The sequence below is a fragment of the Saccostrea cucullata genome, unplaced genomic scaffold (assembly GCF_032062105.1).
Source record: "Saccostrea cucullata isolate Sc308-1 unplaced genomic scaffold, CSIRO_AGI_Scuc_v1 ctg6743, whole genome shotgun sequence".
NCBI lineage: Eukaryota > Metazoa > Mollusca > Bivalvia > Ostreida > Ostreidae > Saccostrea > Saccostrea cuccullata.
The window spans coordinates 14,749-33,671 of record NW_026928530.1 but is presented as its reverse complement, the minus strand read 5'-3'; the positions used below and the strand labels follow the sequence as shown (position 1 = coordinate 33,671).

The window sequence follows — 18,923 nt, the reverse complement described above, 5'->3', positions numbered from 1 at the left end:
TTCGCATTAGCTCCGTGTGAACTCCAAGCGAAGCTAATTCGAATTAGATTTTGAGGCATGCGTAATGGCAAAATTAGGTCAAATGCTACATGTCCGTGGTCAAATTGAAGTATTTGTGCTATTTTTGAGTGAAAAACTAAGGAAAACTGTGTTATTCACTAAAATGTGTGTACAGACACTGTAACATTATGTCAAATGCATCTGCTCCTGCATAAGGTGACGTGATTTGCAAATGACGTCATAATAGCAATAATGACGCCTGGCTGTAGAAGTAGATTTTTAATTCGCATTAGTTTACTTCGCATTAGCTGTCGTGTGAACGCAATTTAATTCGCATTAGTTAACTTGCTTATTATTTGCATTTATTGTTAAATACAAAATCAGAGTTAAATTTTATTAAGCATGATTCATAGGCGTCTGAAGCAAATTGAAAGGGGGGGGGGGGGCTAAATCCCCCCAAAAAACCAATTGTCAATGCATATATTTTGTATATATTTGCAATTAAAAAAAATAAGGGGGGGCTAAAGTGTAAATTTCACAGATTAAAGTGTAAAATTTACACTTTATTTTGTAAAATTTACACTTTAATCTGTAAAATTTACAGATTAATTTTACAATTTATTTATAAAAAGTACAGGTATGATATTTTACGGGGGATGTATTGTTTCTGTATGAAATCGGACTCTATATAGCTAATTCAAGAGAAGGTTTCTCTCCGGAAAATTAAATCTGGTGTGGGATTTCCATAGGAAAAAACTACTATGAAGTAATTTCAGTGGGGAAAAGTTATACAATATGTACAGTACTGTTAATGAAGGTCTAAGCACCAACTGTTCAAAATTTTTAAAGTTAAAATGAAAATAGGCCGGTTTTGTAAAATCAAATAAAAATTACCCGGTATTCATATCTTAACTTTCTAAGAACCTTACAATTCGTGCGATATAAATGGTTAAATGGAATACTTTTCCAATTTACAGCAGTTCGTATTCCCTAAGAAATAAAATGAATGAAAGAGTAGGTGTCAATGACTTGCCTCTTGATGTGTATTGAGGATTGGTCAGTCTGATGTCACCCTCTGGAGTTATCGCTGCATTCAACTCTGTGGTATTTATTTCTGTTTCTCTACAGATTGGCAATTCAGCTGCGAGAAAAAAATATATAAATTCTTCACTCTGTAATAATATATCAGTTTACCTTTGATCAATTGTTCTTAAATTCTAACATTGTATCTTTATTACCTTTTCCTCGTAGGATTGTCGCAGATTTTTTAGTACACTTGAAAGTATATCGTTTATTTTCACTGTAAGTAATGCAGTCCATTTTTGTTCTATCACAGTTCTGCAGGTAATTAAGAGACGATGCATTTTCATTTCTATCACAAATTCTTGTAACCTATAATATTATACGTATAATACTCCAGTGTGTGAAGAAAAAATACATATTATCTCTGATTTTATTTCAACGTCAGTTTTCAATTATAGGTACCTTTTCCATTTTATTTTCACAGAACATCCCCTCGAATCTAAGTGGACAATCACACCTGATATTTAGTGCCTCCACATCAGGGCCAGTCTCTTTGCAGGTAAGCTGTCCACCATGAATACAGGGACCTTTGTTTTGTAAGCTGTATTCCATACAATCGCCGCCTTAAAAATAAAATGCCTAGTGGTACGTTATACAATGATGCGCATTAAAGTGTTTTTTTGTTCAAATGGATTAATTGATTGTATATTAAAGCATTGATTCACATTTTTGAATGTCGTCGGTCCTATAACACACCTGGTCGAATCACCAAAGCGTTTGAAACAGGTGAATTTAAACCAGCGATGCTAAGCATCTCGGTAACGAATTTCCTCTGTCATACTTGATGTTTGTTGTCACTTATTGTTATGACTAAAAACAAAGGACGTTTTGAGGGGGAAAGTCTTATAACAAATCAAAGCATAGGAATCTTAGAAGCCTTTGAGATTAGCGTGATGCATGTGGATGAACCAATAAAGGAGGACTTGTTTATTTTCGATACGGAACGTGGCAAGTTACACGGCTATTCCGAAGAAAGTCGTTGACGCATTGTACTGTTGTGTGTTTCTCGCTAAAGTTTTAAGTGACAATGGGAAAGAATAAAGAAAAGACCTGAGAGTATCCTGTAAAGTATTATGCTATATGCAGTCCGAACAGGGAAGAAAAGTCACGGTGCATTTGACCATGTCCAATGATGATGTTGACAGTTTGATTGTTGATAGTATTTTCATCAGGTAATTATTTAACTATTCATTTTACTGAAAGTTATGAATGATCTACTGACTACGGATTTAAAAACGATGAATAAACGGTACAAGGATGTCAGGATGTGACTAATATCCCAACATTGCCAAAAAATAAAAATGCATTCATTCAAGAAATTATGAAAAATAAAATCCTTGCTTTTTAGGCCTGATATTTGTAACATTATTGGAACAGGTATTCAATTGTTCAAGTTACCTTTTTAAATGAGGTTTGATTTTAATTAATATCTTATTTTCTAATTAATAAAAAAGAGATATACAGATTGTGCATGACAAGAACATTAATTTTCTTGATCAAGCATTTGCATTTCACTAATTCAATCTGTAAATTTTACAATAATTTCATATTGATTCTTCATTGGAAGTTTATTCATTTCATTGAGTGAATGAAACTCAGTGCAATTCCTTATGAAATTCCAAAAATGCAATTCCTTAAATGTTTTTGTAAAAATGATCACATATGATTTCAGATCATGAGTCATTAACTGGAATAGATAAGAACCAAAAAAAGTACTTCAGTGTTTCCTTAAAAGATTTGTGCCATCAATCAAAGTAGAGGTCATCCCATATCAGCTCAAGAATATAAAAGAAAGTTGGATGGATCAAGCTAAGATGTTGAACCAGACATGGCAAATTCAATGGAGATTTGGAGAAGAACTTCTGACTTGTTATACCCAATGCATATTTTTATATGTCTATAGATTATAGAAGAAAATTTAATGTTTAACAACATCCTATCTAGTATATACATGCTGTTTTCCATATATTTAGAAAATATGTGTATGTGATGATTGCACTGCATGCTCTGTTTGTCCATCTTTGAATTTGTTTTCAGTAAAATAAATGTATACATCATAGGTATTAATTGAAGGTTGCTTTTGTCTATACGCACATGAAACAAGTTTCTTAAAAGGGTTTGTAAAATTGCAAGGAAATTAATACATGAACAAATAAGATTAATTTTTTTATTCATTAAATTTTGTTCTTACCAGGACCTAATATGCTCAAATAAGTATTTCTGAAAACTGATGAGTTTTGTACATAAAGCTGCAGTGAACTGTGAACATGTATAATTATATCTACTGTAACAGTTTAAAACATGACACTTGGAAATTGTAAGGTTGTTAATTTAGTAGGAATGATAAGACCAGTTTAGTAATCTACTAAAATTAAAATCTTTCACAAATACATGTAGTTTATTTTAAAATTGTTTACATTTATAATCTTTTAATTTTTTTTTCTGTATTTTGATTTTAAAAAGGAGAAAATTTTGTTATATTTAAATTATTATTTCATGGATATCAAGGAGAAATATCTATCACTGTAGCATTGTTTCTTTTTCCCTGTTCTTGACAAATATTTATGACAGTGTTATGTCATTTTGCAGAATTTGCCTTTTCTCTGAAATCAGAAGTACTCTGTAAACTTATTAAAGTATGAATTGATGTCACTTAGAATTCATCTTTATTTTGTTCTGTCTGATATTTCAATTTAAATTCTCAGACTACCTAATCCAATGATTGAGCTAATGTCCATGAAGTGTAGAAATAGGCCATCTTTAAAAAATGTTTGGTTGTCGGCCTCTCCAGACCGACTGACTAAATTGACCAGACTGAAAACTTTTTTTCAATGCAGGGCCGTATTTTTTTCTTTTTATTCCTCTTATCCCCCTTAAAAAATGTTGTTGAAGATTTTCTCACCTACCGACCCAATAATTTTACCCTGAGTCAAGAGAGGGCAAACAAACATTACTTTAAAGATAGCATTTCTACTCTTCGAAGTAAAGAAATCATTTAATTATAAAAACAGCAGCTTCGTGGATGCAATGCTTAAAACATTTCACTCAAAAAATGGCATACATGTATAATGACAGTCATCAGCCATAACTGAATAAAGATATATTTTGCTACAAAGATGTCTAGAAGTTACTACATGTTGGAATAACTAAATCAGCATGAGGTCAAATTAATAGGCTTTTAATTGGTTTAGTTGCAACATGTTCTGAAGTATGTTTATATACATATACATGTACTTCTAGAGGTGTTGCAGTATAATTCATGGACAATTTCATCAGAATATGCAGATGTAAAGATTGCCATAAATACAAGAGTTCTATGGAATAAATTTTTAGACCATCATGTAGCACAGGAGGAGTTTTATTTTGAATATTTTTGGCCAATTTATGCCTAAAACAATATCAAAAATAACATATAGTCTTTAACATTCACCATGACAAAGTGATATCAATGTTGTCTTTAAAAGTGTAGAAAAAGCCTAATTTTTATGTTCTGAACCCATAATATAGCCACTGTTTCCATGGAAATAATATTGGGGACATACATATTTTTTCAGTTCAAATTAATGAAAATGATCAAATTAATAACTTCATGGATTTTGATGGAATCGGTAGATATGTAAAACGTTGATTTTTATATTTTTGTTGCCATGGCAACGGTTTCACTTTATCAAGGAAAATTGAAAAATCTTCTTTTTTACCCAAATTTTCACATTTTTGATAATGGAAAATTAAAAGTTTAAATACACATGTAATAGAAGCATGAATTATACTAATTCAGGTCATTTTAATTATAAAAGTTTGATGATTTATAAAATAAATCAAAATTTTCAATGAAAATAATATTCGAGGTGAAATATGAAATACGTTAAATTTGGCGTCTTTTACTTAAAAAATGGGACGGGGAATATCTTTGAAAATCATATTAAATGATGAAGCTAATCTCCCTGAATAAATTGATATATAGTATGTGTGCATATTAAAAAAAATATGAGTTGGAGGGAGACGCAAACCTTACCTTAAATTCATTCCTTAAATGAATCCAAGAGAGATCGATTGAAGTACATTTCTACAGATATTATGGGGTGGTGAAAACTGAAACTCAACATAACTTTTCTGTTTACCATGTCTCCTAGCCACATTTCCGTGAATAATTTACCCTATCTCGCTGTAGTCTCGCTAACCCTCGCCAGAGCCACCGCCAGATCTACTCTGAACTCATCGGGTTTTATTATTTGCAGAACACCAAAAAATTAAAGGTTCCGAACACATTAGTAGGGGATGAGAAAGGAGAAAGAAAATTGATATTCATCTTTAGCTTTGCTACTAGCAACATATGAGTTACACTGAACTGGAGATTTTTAGAGTTAAAAGAGAGAGTTAGAGTCTCTCTCCTGTAAAACACGTATTTCAACAAATTTGTACATAATTATGAATTTATCATGTTTATTGGAGTTCCCATAACAAATGCATCGGTCGAATACGTGCTTTCTCGCTGTTGACAATGAAGCGCATTGAAGGGGTAAAAGAACTGCGAACGATAAAGTTTTCCCGCCTACCTCTAAGTCAATTTTCAAAAGTTAGCATATTCGAAAGATTTTTAGCTCACCTGAGCCGAAAGCTCAAGTGAGCTTTTCTGATCACATTTTGTCCGTCGTCCGTCTAGCTGTCTGTCTGTCTGTCTGTCCATCTTTCATATTTTCGACTTCTTCTCAAGAACCATTGGGCCAATTTTGACCAAACTTAATACAAAGTATCCATGGGTTAAGGGAAATTTAAATTGTTAAAATGAAGGTCCAAGTCCCCTCACAAGGGGAGATAATCAAGAAAAGACAAAAAAGGGTGGGGTCATTAAAAAATCTTCTTCTCAAGAACCACTGGGTCAGAAAAGCTGAAACTTATGTGGAAGCATCCTGGGGTAGTGTAGATTCTAAATTGTTCAAATCATGACCCCCGGGGGTAGGGTGGGGCCACAATGGGGAATCAAAGTTTTACATAAAAATATATATAGGAAAAATCTTTCAAAATCTTCTTCTCAAGAACCACTGGGCCAGAAAAGCTGAAACTTATGTGGAAGTATCCTGGGGTAGTGTAGATTTTAAAGTGTTCAAATCATGACCCCAGGGGGTAGGGTGGGGCCACAATGGGGAATCAAAGTTTTACATAGAAATAAATAGGAAAAATCTTTGAAAATATTCTGAAGAACCACTAGGCCAGAAAAGCTGAAACTTATGTGGAAGCATCCTTGGGTAGTGTAAATTCTAAATTGTTCAAATCATGACCCCTGGGGGTAGGGTGGCGCCACAATGGGGAATCAAAGTTTTACATAGAAATAAAAAGGAAAAATCTTTGAAAATTTTCTCAAGAACCACTGGGCCAGAAAAGCTGAAACTTATGTGGAAGCATCCTGGGGTAGTGTAGATTCTAAATTGTTCAAATTATGACCCCCCGGGGGTAGGGTGGGGCCACAATAAGGAATCAAATTTTTACATAGAAATATATAGGAAAAATCTTTCAAAATCTTCTTCTCAAGAACCACTGGGCCAGAAAAGCTGAAACTTACGTGGAAGCCTCCTGGGGTAGTGTAGATTCTAAATTGTTCAAATTATAACGCCGGGGATAGGAAGGGGCCACAATGGGGAATTAAAATTTCACATAGAAATAAAGAGGAATAATCCTTTAAAATCTTCTCAAGAACCACTGGGCCAGAAAAGCTGAAACTTATGTGGAAGCATCCTGGGGTAGTGTAGTTTACAAACTTTAACCTTGACCATAACTTTTGAACAGTAAGGGCCAGCGCTTTCATACTTACCATATGTAATCTTTGAGACAAGGCCTTTCTTTAGAAACCAACAACCTTGACCCTTTGACCTTGACCCAGAGTTTGTCCTTCCTTTAAAAATGTTAACCTTGGTCATAACCCTTGAACAGGTGGTGCTAGGGTTTTTTATTTCACATATGTATTTCTTCTGAAAAGGCCTTACTTAGGTACCAACATATTTGATCAGCATTAGAGAATGCTTAACCTTCGCTTTGTTTCACAAACACATCTTGTTTCACTGAAGAAATCAACGGGAAATATTTTAAAATACCCCCCTCCCCCTGTGAAACAAAAATTCCTATTAACAGATAACTGTTTTGTTTACAGATAGACTGTAATTTCACAATTTCATACCAAAGGCTTTGAATTTGTGTTTCATGGGGTGAACATATGTTTATAGACAAAAACGACAAAAATTATCATTTTTTTCACAAATTTCAAAGCGATTTACAACTAAAACACTGTATTTATTACTCTATACATGCATGTGTATATTTAATTCATTTGTTTAAGACATAAAAAAAGATATAATGAATATTATATAATTATAGCCTTTTGATGAGGTCAATCCCTCGATATATAGACCTAAAGAGAAAGCATATCGACCGAGCACGAAGGTGCCCCTGCGAAATGATCAAGAATAATTCTTGAACTTTTAAGAAAAGTTCATGAATTATATTCTTGAATCAGCTCATGAATTGTTCATGAAGATCCCATGAAGTTAAAATTGGACACTCATGATTTCATGGATTTTATTCATGAAAACCCAGTTCAAGAATATTCAAGAATTATTTGTTGTTCATGAACAAATTTGGATTTTTTAAATGCCTGCAAAATGATCAAGAATAATTCTTGAACTTTCAAGAAAAGTTCATGAATTATATTCTTGAACTTTCAAGAAAAGTTCATGAATGATATTAATAGGTTCAATGCATTTTCATGAACTATTCATGAATAATTTGTAAAAGTTATTTAGGAATGTTCATGAACTATTCATGAATGTTCTTGCTTTTTGTAAACAAAAAATGTAGTTATGCAAAATGAAAAACTGTAAAAGAAAATATTTTAATAGCATCTTGAAAGATTTCACAGAATGTTTGTTTTCTAAACATTGTAACAAAATCTTTGTTCAAGTAAACAACTCTGATAAGTGATAACGATAATAAATAAATTATGTAGTTTATTCCTAGTAAAATTATGAAAAATTTCAATTCAAACGCGACTCTGCAGAATCCTTAACCTTACTTGGTCAAGAGGAGAGTGGGTTCCTTATTCAGCGTATTTCAAAATGTATGCCTAAAATTGAATGATTTTTAATCCAAATCTCACTGTCTGGCAGAAAAGTGTGTTCAGCAATTAGGGCATCAGCTAAAAGGGCTTTCAAGGATTTTGAGCAGAGGTGGTCAAATAAAAAAATCTTATTGGCTTTCCCTGTGGAATTTTCAGAATTTCATCACTTGGATCCTTTGATCGATTACGATTCATATTTTCATTCCTTTCTTTTGTTTTTCTTCAAGAGCCTGGATTTTTTATATTCTTTTTTTTTTGGCAGCCAGATTTTTTTAATCTTCTGTTCTCAACTCATCAACATTATCTGTGAACTGCTTCTCTTTTCCCTACAAGAACAAAGATTTTCTGAAAATGCTCATAAATGTGAAAACTTAAGACTTAATTGGTTTGTTGTTTTTTTTTTTGCATATTTGTTTCATTTAATTCTGCATCATAGGCACTGCCATATTTTAAAGCATTCCGAGCGGGAGTTTAGCCTGTTTCTCTTGCCCGCCACGTTCAAGATGTTATAGGTGAACAGGATGAATGTTTCAATCTTTAATTATTAAATGTAACGTAATTTGGTTGGATCCTTACTCATAACAAAGTTTGACAAAATTTTCATTAAAAAGGACATAACTGAAATCTTACAAATAGACAGTAACATCTTGACAAATATCTCACAGATTCAGCAATTGCTTCCATTTTTTTGTAACTCACCACTAATATCTGCAGTTATGAAGTAAATTTATCCTCTGGATATTCATTCTTCGTATTCTGTTATTTTCTTCAAAGATTGACAAAGAATGACTACGCTAATAATCCTACCACTCTACCGATTCACTTTCCAACGTCTCGCGCGTTTCAAAGTTTGCGCCTTTTAAAAAAAAGTGTCATGCAGAGCTAATTAAGAAATAGTTTCCGGTACCTCGAATTACCGAAATGCCCCTGATTTACCGAAATGCCCCTGGAAATTACCGAAATGCCCCCTAAAACTACAGAAATGCCCCTTTAAAACTTAAATACGTTGGTTTTTATGAAAGATAATGAGTTAATTAAACATATTTTCAAGAAATCGAATAAAAAAAATATTAACAAATGTATTTTTTTCTTTCAAAAGGTTCGTTTATCTAATATCTAAGAGAGATAACTCTAGTAGTATTTGTATTCATATTACATGTGTAGCAGAATTCCTGCAGAAATATTTTTTTCTTGATGATGTCGATTTTCATGCTGAATAATTTGAATTAATTAATTAAATTTTTTTTTAATTAAATATGCTATAGCTTTGGTTATAATTTTTACAACTCTGAACCCCAGGGGTTTACGTAGTCTCCCACTGCGTACCGTTATCCATTAAAAAAAATTTGCCGAGATTGATATGAGAAAGAGTACGACTCTTTAAAGCACTGCAGAGGTAAGTTTTTATTTTTTATTTTGTAGCTGTTAGTAAGCCCTAAATATGTATTTAAAAAATAAAAACATTCAAATATGGATTTTTTCAAACAATTCAAATAATTATTTTTAAAGAGCAGTTTAATTTTCCATAATCCGCTTCTAATTCTTCTCTTAAAGGGATCTGACGAAATGATCATGATGATGGTTGATTTTATTTATTTGTAATCAACATTTTGATTAAAAGATAAGTACAAAATAATTTAAATCAATGATATCTTACCCATGAGCTCCAATTACTGTGTAGGACCAGTATTCAGACGTGCCGTAATTTTTTTAAGCATGATTGCATTTTTTTGTTAAAAATATTTTTTTACCTATAGAACTCTGCATGTTCACTTAACATGGAATTGGAATTATCAATATTATTTGATAACCCAGAAGTCGAATTTTAAAAATCTCCCTTTTTTAAATCTTGCGTTTATTATACTTGTATGAGATGTAAATAAAACTGTGTATACTTACTTGTAGGCCTATTTCTGCCATGTTTCCTCTTCTTCTTTTTAAATACTTAACAAGATATGCAGTATAAAATTTGTCCAACAAAATAAAGGAGAGCGGGAGAGAGAGAGCTCTAGAGAAAGAGAGAGAAGAGCCTTCAAGAGGGATCATAAAATAACGGACGGTAACGTGCTTCCCGCTGAGACAATGTTGCAAGAGTTATCGCTCTTAGAGGTCACAATATTTTTGCCAATTAAACACATTTTTTAACATTTGTGTTCAAAATACACAGTTTCGTTCATAAAATTTATCCTAAATTACCATAAAATGACTATTAGAATATAATTCAAGGGGCATTTCGGTAGTTTTTGGGGGCATTTCGGTAATTCCCATGGGCATTTCGGTAAATCATGGGCATTTCGGTAATTCGGGTTACCCGTTTCGAATTGCCAAGATTTTTGTTAAACAAGAAATAACAAACACTATCTGAATGATTTTTCACTGAAATTAATTTTTTTTAATTAATATAAGTTATATTATTTATTGAATTGGATTTTTTTTACATTATACCTGTTTAGCCATAGTTTCGTATTCAAGTATGGCCGCCTCCATTGCTATCAGAGGACAACAAATATCTCTTGGAACCACCCGCCCTCAAACTGAGTACCCTGAGCTATGAAAGTGTATTAGGAGAATAGACTACAAAATACGAATGTGGTTCATGTCATAGCTTCTTCACAACCATGCAGCCTGTGCTGTATCATTTACACACGATGGACAGAAAAATGTGACTTTATAACTGCATCAAAATATATAGCTTTTCGACCCAAGAATGGTACGGTACAGTACGGACAAGAGATATAATTTTTTAGTTGTCAATAAATTTATGATACGTTTTTACGAAGACAATGAAATTTTTCCTAGACTGAAAGTCTGTTTCATTTTCTTACAACTTGTTAAAAGTTTGACAAATAGAGAAAATTCGGTCGAAGAAAGTTGTGTCGTGAAAAATGAGATAATTTAAAGCACAATATTAATATAGCTGGCCAATTTAAATGATGAAGAAACATTAGTAATTCAATATGAGAAAAAAAATGCTGTCAATATTGATGCAGTGTTCTTTAAATTACGATCATAATTTAATTATAATCTCCCTTCTAGACAGTTCATAACAGAGTTTTGTTATCCTGAAGAACCTAAGTTATCAATTACATAGAGTAGAAAATAGTGATTTTAACCTCTTATGTTCCCCCACTCGGCTCTGATCCCATACTTTCAAAATCAAAACAAAAGCATGTTATTAATTAAATCAGGGGCTTGTTCAACGACTGCTTCTGCATGCAAAAGTTGTATTATGGGAGTAATGAGTGTTTTCTGGCGATCGTTTGTGACAATTATTTCTACATTTTTAGTCTTCATGAAAATTCATGAACATTCATTACCTTGAACTATTAAGGTTTTTTCTTTAAACTGAAAATTACCAATATTCATATTTGTTCATCATTTGTTCATGAACTATGAATTATGAATGTTTTCATGAATTTTATTCATGAACTACTTTTATGAACCTGTTAAGAATCCTTTAAGAACCATTCATGAACAATTATGAACAACTCATAAAGGTTCTTAAAATCATGAATATCATTTCGCAGGGGTGGATATGCTTTCTCTAAGGTCTATATATCGAGGGATTCTACCGAATCAATACGCTACAATTGTTTTATTATTTTTTGTCAGTTAATAAGAAATATCTTGAAATCCTAAATTCTTTCTAATACTCAGTACCTTCTCATACAAGGCATTGTTATGTCATTTGCTTTATGACGTCACAGTAATGAAAACCAGCTGCAGTATCTGTTTTTAGAAACATCCAGGTTATAAAGACTATTGTGATCAGCACTATTGTTGCTTCACAGAAAAACGTTTCCAATTTTAGAAACAGCAGGTTTATAATTTTTTAACATAGAAACATCTAGTCTGTAACACTTTTTATACTTGGTCATGTGATCCTGTTTGAGCCAATCAGATAGTTGGAACAATAAAGAAAAATAATAATTATATATATCCAAGACTATTTAAAAATATTATGATTCTTAAAAGTCCGATTTTAATGGAAAACATCGTCTAACCCCCCCCCCCACCCCATATTTCAATAGCTGGAAATAGGAATTATTTGCTAATTAGCGATGGTATTGAAATAATTAATCAATTACTATTAAATTGTACTTTGTATAAAGAATTTAGGGCTAAATTGCCATTAGTTATTGAATTAAATGGGTGCAAAATGTAGGCGGGAATCAGGAGTTCGGTTTTTTTTTGTTTGAATGGAACGTTTGGTGCTGTCTTTAGAACGCTTACTGTCATGGTACATCCATAAATTTAGAGAGGATTGATTGATTGTATGTTGTTTAAAGTTTTAATAAAGGTCAACATGTCCAAATACTTTTACAATAGCTCCAACACAATGTGGCTTAAAAAGTTAAAACTTTTTTAAAGGTTATAAATATATAATTGATTAACAGATAGAAAGTATCACTTGATATCAAATTCTTAAAAATATTTATCGAAAAAAATTGTTTGAAAAAATACATACATTTTAACAATTTCACTTATTATTCCGTACTTTAGTGAAAGCCGTTATTGCAGAAAAAATTCAATATGTGATTATCAATGAAGGGCTAGTTGGACTACGATAGCCTCTGAAAAGTTGTTTACCCTGTTTATTTTGTCCTAGTGTTAAGATTTGAACCCCCCAAAAACATTGCAACTGGCTAATTTTATAGGGGTCTTGTCTTTATAAGTGTCATGCTTTCAATAACAGCCTTTCAGAAACCATTCACGCCCAACTTGCTTTCATTGATAAACATAATATTATTTCTGCAATTATCTGATTATGGTTTCCACTAAAAGTACAGAATTAAGAAGATGCACTTTCTTTTAAATATGCAAATTCCTCGATATATGTTTTTTTCTCAAAATTAAATATATATATATATATATATATATATATATATATATATATATATATATATATATATATATATATATATATATATATATATGTGTGTGTGTGTGTGTGTGTGTGTGTGTGTGTGTGTGTGTGTTTTAATATTTGTTGTCAAGTGATACTCTCTATCTGTTAATCAATTATATATTTATAAATTGTAAAATTTTTACATTATTAATCACATAGTTTAGGAGGTATTGTAAAAGTAAATTTTTAGACATCCTGACCTTCGGCAAAACCTTAACGTCCCTCTCGAGAATTTTTCACTCATATATAGACGCCACCACTTGCCGATGGAGAGCTGAAAATTTTTGTCTTTTACTCGGCACTTAGAACCATTGAGCAGTGAGGGATCTTTTTCGTGCCAACAATTACTTTGACACGGGACCTGGGTTTTTAATAGAATCATTCATTACTACGAGTGTGGGATAGTGAAATTTCACCGAGGGGAAAAGATTCATAGTCTATTCATTGCCGACTCGGCAAAGCCTTGTCCTAGACAGTGAAATTGGCCCCGATGTCACAGTGGAATTTAACTATTTAACTATCCCATACGAGTATGTAATGAATGATTCTTTTTCTCGCATTATTTTATCCAGAATAACGGCCTGTCAATGACGTCGCCAAAAGGCTAAAAAAATATATTTTTAACTTTCAATCTAATTAAAAATCTGAATACAGCATCGGAAAAAGCGTAGCTAAAATGATTTACACACAGTGTAAACTGATAAAATGAATTTCTGTCCATATAAATTAATTTGATAGATAAAATCTGGGGAAAAACATATCTATCTATAGCACACCAAATTCACAAAAATGAGCTAAACATAGTTTCACAGTCGATAAACTAGGTTTATCGGTTGTAAACTATAAAGTATAGGACTGTAAACTTTAATTAACAACGTTAATCTATATTTTACATCTGTAAACTATAGTCAACGCGATAATCTGTTTCAGAACCGTAAACTATACGTAACACTGATAACAATCATTTGCGATTGCAAAACATAGATTATCTGAAAAATACAGTTTCACGATTTGTAAACGAAAGTTTACAATTCTTAACTATAGTTAACGATCTGATAAACTGTGAAATTACTATTAACAACTCTTAACTATAGTTCACGATTGTAAATTATAGTTAACAGACGTAAATCTATGTTTATCAACAAAGTCTATTGTTAACGTTTTATATTACAGACAGAAAAACTATCGTAGCATTCGTAAACTATAGTTAACAACCGTTAAATATAGTTTTACAGATGAAAACTATAGTTAAGTTAACGAATTAACTATAGTTCACGGTTTGTAAACTATAGTTTACAGTCGATAAACCTAGTTTATCAACTGTGAAACTATGTTTAGTTCATTTTTGTAAATTTTGCGTGCCATATCTATCCGATAGCGTACAAATTCATTTTAGAAGATTCCTTCCGCGATATAAACGTAGTGCCACTTAAAAAGTAAAAATACGACAATATTTTGATGAAAATAAGTTTATTTCAATAAGTTTATTAACAAAATTTTAAGTTTATGTGATATTTTTTAACATTGTAACAATTTCTTTAAATAAAGAAGGAATGTTTACGTTATCATTCGTGGCGCAGTAATACACAGTGTAAGACAGAAAAATCTCACACTGCTGTCTAACACCGGACCAGTCAATCTAACACTGGTGATTATGTAGGAATATACGGTCTCAAAGGATCGGTCTCCACGTCCCATAGTGGGATTCGAACCCTTGACGTAAGGGTCAACCTACTTCGCGACTCTAGAGTAGACGCACTAACCACTATAGAGAAATCAAAGTACTCAGAAGTATAGAGAGCCGGGCTCATTTACAGAGTAAAATGGATTTCTTACATGAATCACGTTTATATTCTGATGAAAAATATATTATAAATGATAAGACACTGACAGTGAGTTTTTCAATCCTAATACCACGGTCCGATTTTGTCAGAATCAGAATTAATCTGGTACCGCAGCTGAATGTGAACAGGCCAATGCAATCTGGTTCCCTCTCTTTCTTAACCTCGTATGTGTAGAGAACTACGGTAACACTGATTATCAAAAATCCTTACGCTAATGAACTATGTTCTTTGACTTATGAAGTTTTCAAAGTCATTACTACTAATGTTTATTTTATATAGATAAAACTTCATTTTATTTTTGTTGCTTCATTTAGCGTTTGTATTATCTCAAAAGCGGTTGAGAATAAGAACTATAAGTTTGCTCGTAACTTTAAAATGGCGACTATGGGGTCAACATCCTGCCTTGAACAGGATCACATAAGCCGGCAATTGCTCTTTGAGCAATAAGCCCGGCTAAAAAAGGGTCAAACGTTTCATTCAATTACCTGTAAAACAGTCATTATATGACAACCAACGTTTTAAAGAGAGCCCAAAACGTTTCATAGAAACGAAAAATTTACCCCTTTAATGCAACTTCATTGTAGCAAATGACTAAAATTTCATCGTGGACCTCTTGGTACTCTGAATTAACTTACAACTTGACGATGTGAAATAACTTACATCTCAATAATCTAACATTGTCTGACTTCACTTCACCAGGACAAGAAAAATGATCATGATACATTGCTTCATATAGATTGTGAAAGGAGCATACACACTCTGGTTTAATGGAAACACTTGTGTTGCCACAACGTAAAGCTTTGCTACCTGGAAAAATAGCAGTATAAGTATTAGTATATTAAATGATAGAACAATGCATGTATTTTTTAAAAAGAGATATATAATTTTTTCTCATTTGATTCCTTCTCACCTTAAATTAACTTTTTGGAATTCTTTCTATCATTTTAGCTCTGTTTTGTAAACCCCTCGCTCTAAAATTAGGAGGAGTAAGTAGTGATCGTTATGTCCGTCCGTCCGTCCGTTACGCTTTGGGGTATACATACCCATCTCGTATCCGCCACTCCTTTTATACTACTGAATGAGATTAGATGAAACTTTCACAGAATATCATTGAGCTATTGTGCACTCTCCATTTAACTTTTTGATTGGGCACGTACTTTGGTTTTCCCATTACAAAACATGGCCATTCTTTCTACAATACGAGTATTGATAGATACTCAACTCTTATCCACAACTCCCCCTCTACCATGAATAAAATTGAATGATACTTTCACATATTTTTTATTGCATAATGTCATTGTGCATCTCCAATATCCTTTTTGATCTGACACGTGTCTCCCATAGCAAAATATGGACTTCGCCGTTATATTCATATGGGAAGCTCGGAGTATCATTTAGTGAGCTCATAGCTCAGAGTACTGTCCTTTCTGACATAATTTATTTTATCAAATAAACTCTGCAATATAAAGTCATATTGCAGAGTTTATTTGATAAAATAAATTATGTCAGAAAGGACAGTACCCTTAGTTATTTAAAGTTGAAATAATTACTTGAATTCCTTATTTGGCACATTTCCTTGTTTCTGCTTGTCAAAAACTCAGGTTTCCCTATAAAAGATATGACTTACAAACACAAAGACATACAAACACAATATCCATGATTTGTCATTGTGTAATTCTTATTCTTACAGAAAAAAATAATTGCTCGTTCAAAAAATTTGATTTTTTTACATCATTATTTTTTTTTTTAAAATCAAAAGCAGTATTCTATGTTCATTTAAAAAGAACAGGACCACGCGGTATAAAACTGAACATGCATCTGTCGACATGTATACCAGTAATAAATTTTGTCTACTCCAGAAAAAAATAGAAGCACTCACTGCGTGGAAGTAGAAGTCCTTGTTTGTCCTGGATAATCATACACTGACGAGGCTCGTCTGAAATCATTGAATAGAGCAAGTCTTTCATGAAAAGAATTATGTATAGTTTTCATTATTAAGGGGTTATGATAAATGTGTAGACATTTGCACTTGAAGAGGAAACAAAAGAATATGTTTCAGATCAATTATATACATGAATGTTTTTAGAAGATGCAAATAAAACAAGATTTTGTCCCTACTGATTTGACGGTCTCATTATACTTACATGTATGATATATAACTACTCGAAGAAAATTCAAAGACATAAAATACGTGTGTAGTTAAAAAAAACTGCGATAATTTAAACATGTCTTTCTTACCAAAACTACATGTACAAGTAATTTTAAATTGAATATAACATGATACCAAAATAATTAAGTACGATTACTTTTATTAGAAATTAAAAAAAAAAAAAACAGATCTCAGTTTAACACAAGAAATTTCTTTTGACCTCATTATTATTAAGCCTTTAAAAAGTAGATATGACATTCTACTTCTTAAAGCGACTTTAAATGTAAGAATTAGTCAAGAAACTGACCATTTTGTTTCATGGAAAAGGATGAAATGTTATGTAGCAAGAAGAAGTAAAACAGCACTTTCTTTCTGAACATGATTTCTTGTCAAAAACACAAGATGCCAATTAAGAACCTGCAAAGAAGATTTTGAAAGTTGTATACATGTACTGTTTATTACCAAGAACCATACAGTTTGTGGGTTAATATACTCTTCAAAAAAAGAAACGCATAGTAGGAGCAATGCCCTGAAAAATGTATGATAGTTTTGCCATACCTTTTATTTTTGTATGGATACGATGTATTCGAGTGAAATGAATGACTTTTAATGCAATTGTTAAATTTACAGCTATTCTACAAGTCTCACAGACAAAAAGACCTAATTTTGCAAAATTTTCCCCAAAATTTTGTTCTCAATTTTCATTTGTTGAATTCCGATGTAATTCCTTCAGGTACAAAGGGGTTATCAAAAGCGGGGGTTCTCGATACTTTGAATCTGGTTTTATCTGAAAAATGACGCTTCCTAAAATTGCTGCATCTGAATGTTGCGTGGCACAAAAAGGAAAATAGGCGACTGGAAGCAGGGGTACCGCAATCTACAATTGCAAAAGGTTTTAATGTTACACACAGACCATATCTAACCTATAAAACATAAACCATTAACATCGAACACCCAATGTTCGCAAAAAATATGGTAGACTACGTGTGACATCAGCAGCACAGCATCACTTCCGAGGATTACGTAAATTGCATGAATGTAATGCAAGGACGTCATCTAAAGCATGAACTATCTCTGAACTGCACAGATCATGTAACAAGACCGTTTTCAGTTGACTGCGAATTATTGCAAGAGAATTATTCATGCCATTGTTCCGACCCCACAACACCCCTAATATCGACTTCAAAGATCTCAGATGAAGAGAGTACTACCATAGCATCACTGCTGAACATTTTGGTTAACCTACTAGTCCAGAATGTTTATCTGAAAGCCTCTTATAAGTTTAAGAGTGCTAATGCTTTTTAATGAATGTTAGATAGATAACTGCCTCCAAGACGTTACAAAAGTTGTTGGTGGTAGTGTAATGATATGGAGAATGGTATTATAAGAAAGTAAGATTGATTTGTTTCGAATTCAATGGACTTTGATGGAAAAAGGTACTCTAACCATGTTCTACCTACACATACCCATTCAATTTTGCAGCATCCTAGAGCTGTATTGCAATCTCACAATATACAGCCACATATGGCTCGTTTGACACACATATTCTTGCAAAGAAACAACAACCTGTTTCAGTCACAGTCATCTAAATCGCTATATTTAATCCAAATTAAGCAGCATTGGACAAAATGGATTGACATGATTTGTCAAAGACAATCCCATCCTCAGACTCTGCAACAGCTGACTAAAGTTCTATATTTTGAGTGGGAGAGTATTCCTATACAGTTTTTATTATACACATTTGCTTCCATTAGATGCCGTTTGTAGCTATCATTTGTGTCTGCGGGGGGCATACCAGATATTGATCTTTAATGGTCTTTAAACTGACTA

General features: G+C 32.3%; 1 protein-coding gene across 1 annotated transcript; it reads right to left on the bottom strand.

The window, feature by feature from the left end:
- Positions 1 to 975: 975 nt before the first annotated feature.
- On the bottom strand, positions 976 to 16,880 carry LOC134277861 (uncharacterized; the record flags this gene model as incomplete). The annotated part of the gene is made up of 6 exons (XM_062760159.1): positions 976 to 1,141; positions 1,239 to 1,392; positions 1,486 to 1,646; positions 15,605 to 15,751; positions 16,495 to 16,551; positions 16,824 to 16,880. Coding segments are annotated over 6 exons (742 nt in total), but the record flags the coding sequence as incomplete, so codon positions are not given.
- Positions 16,881 to 18,923: the final 2,043 nt, after the last annotated feature.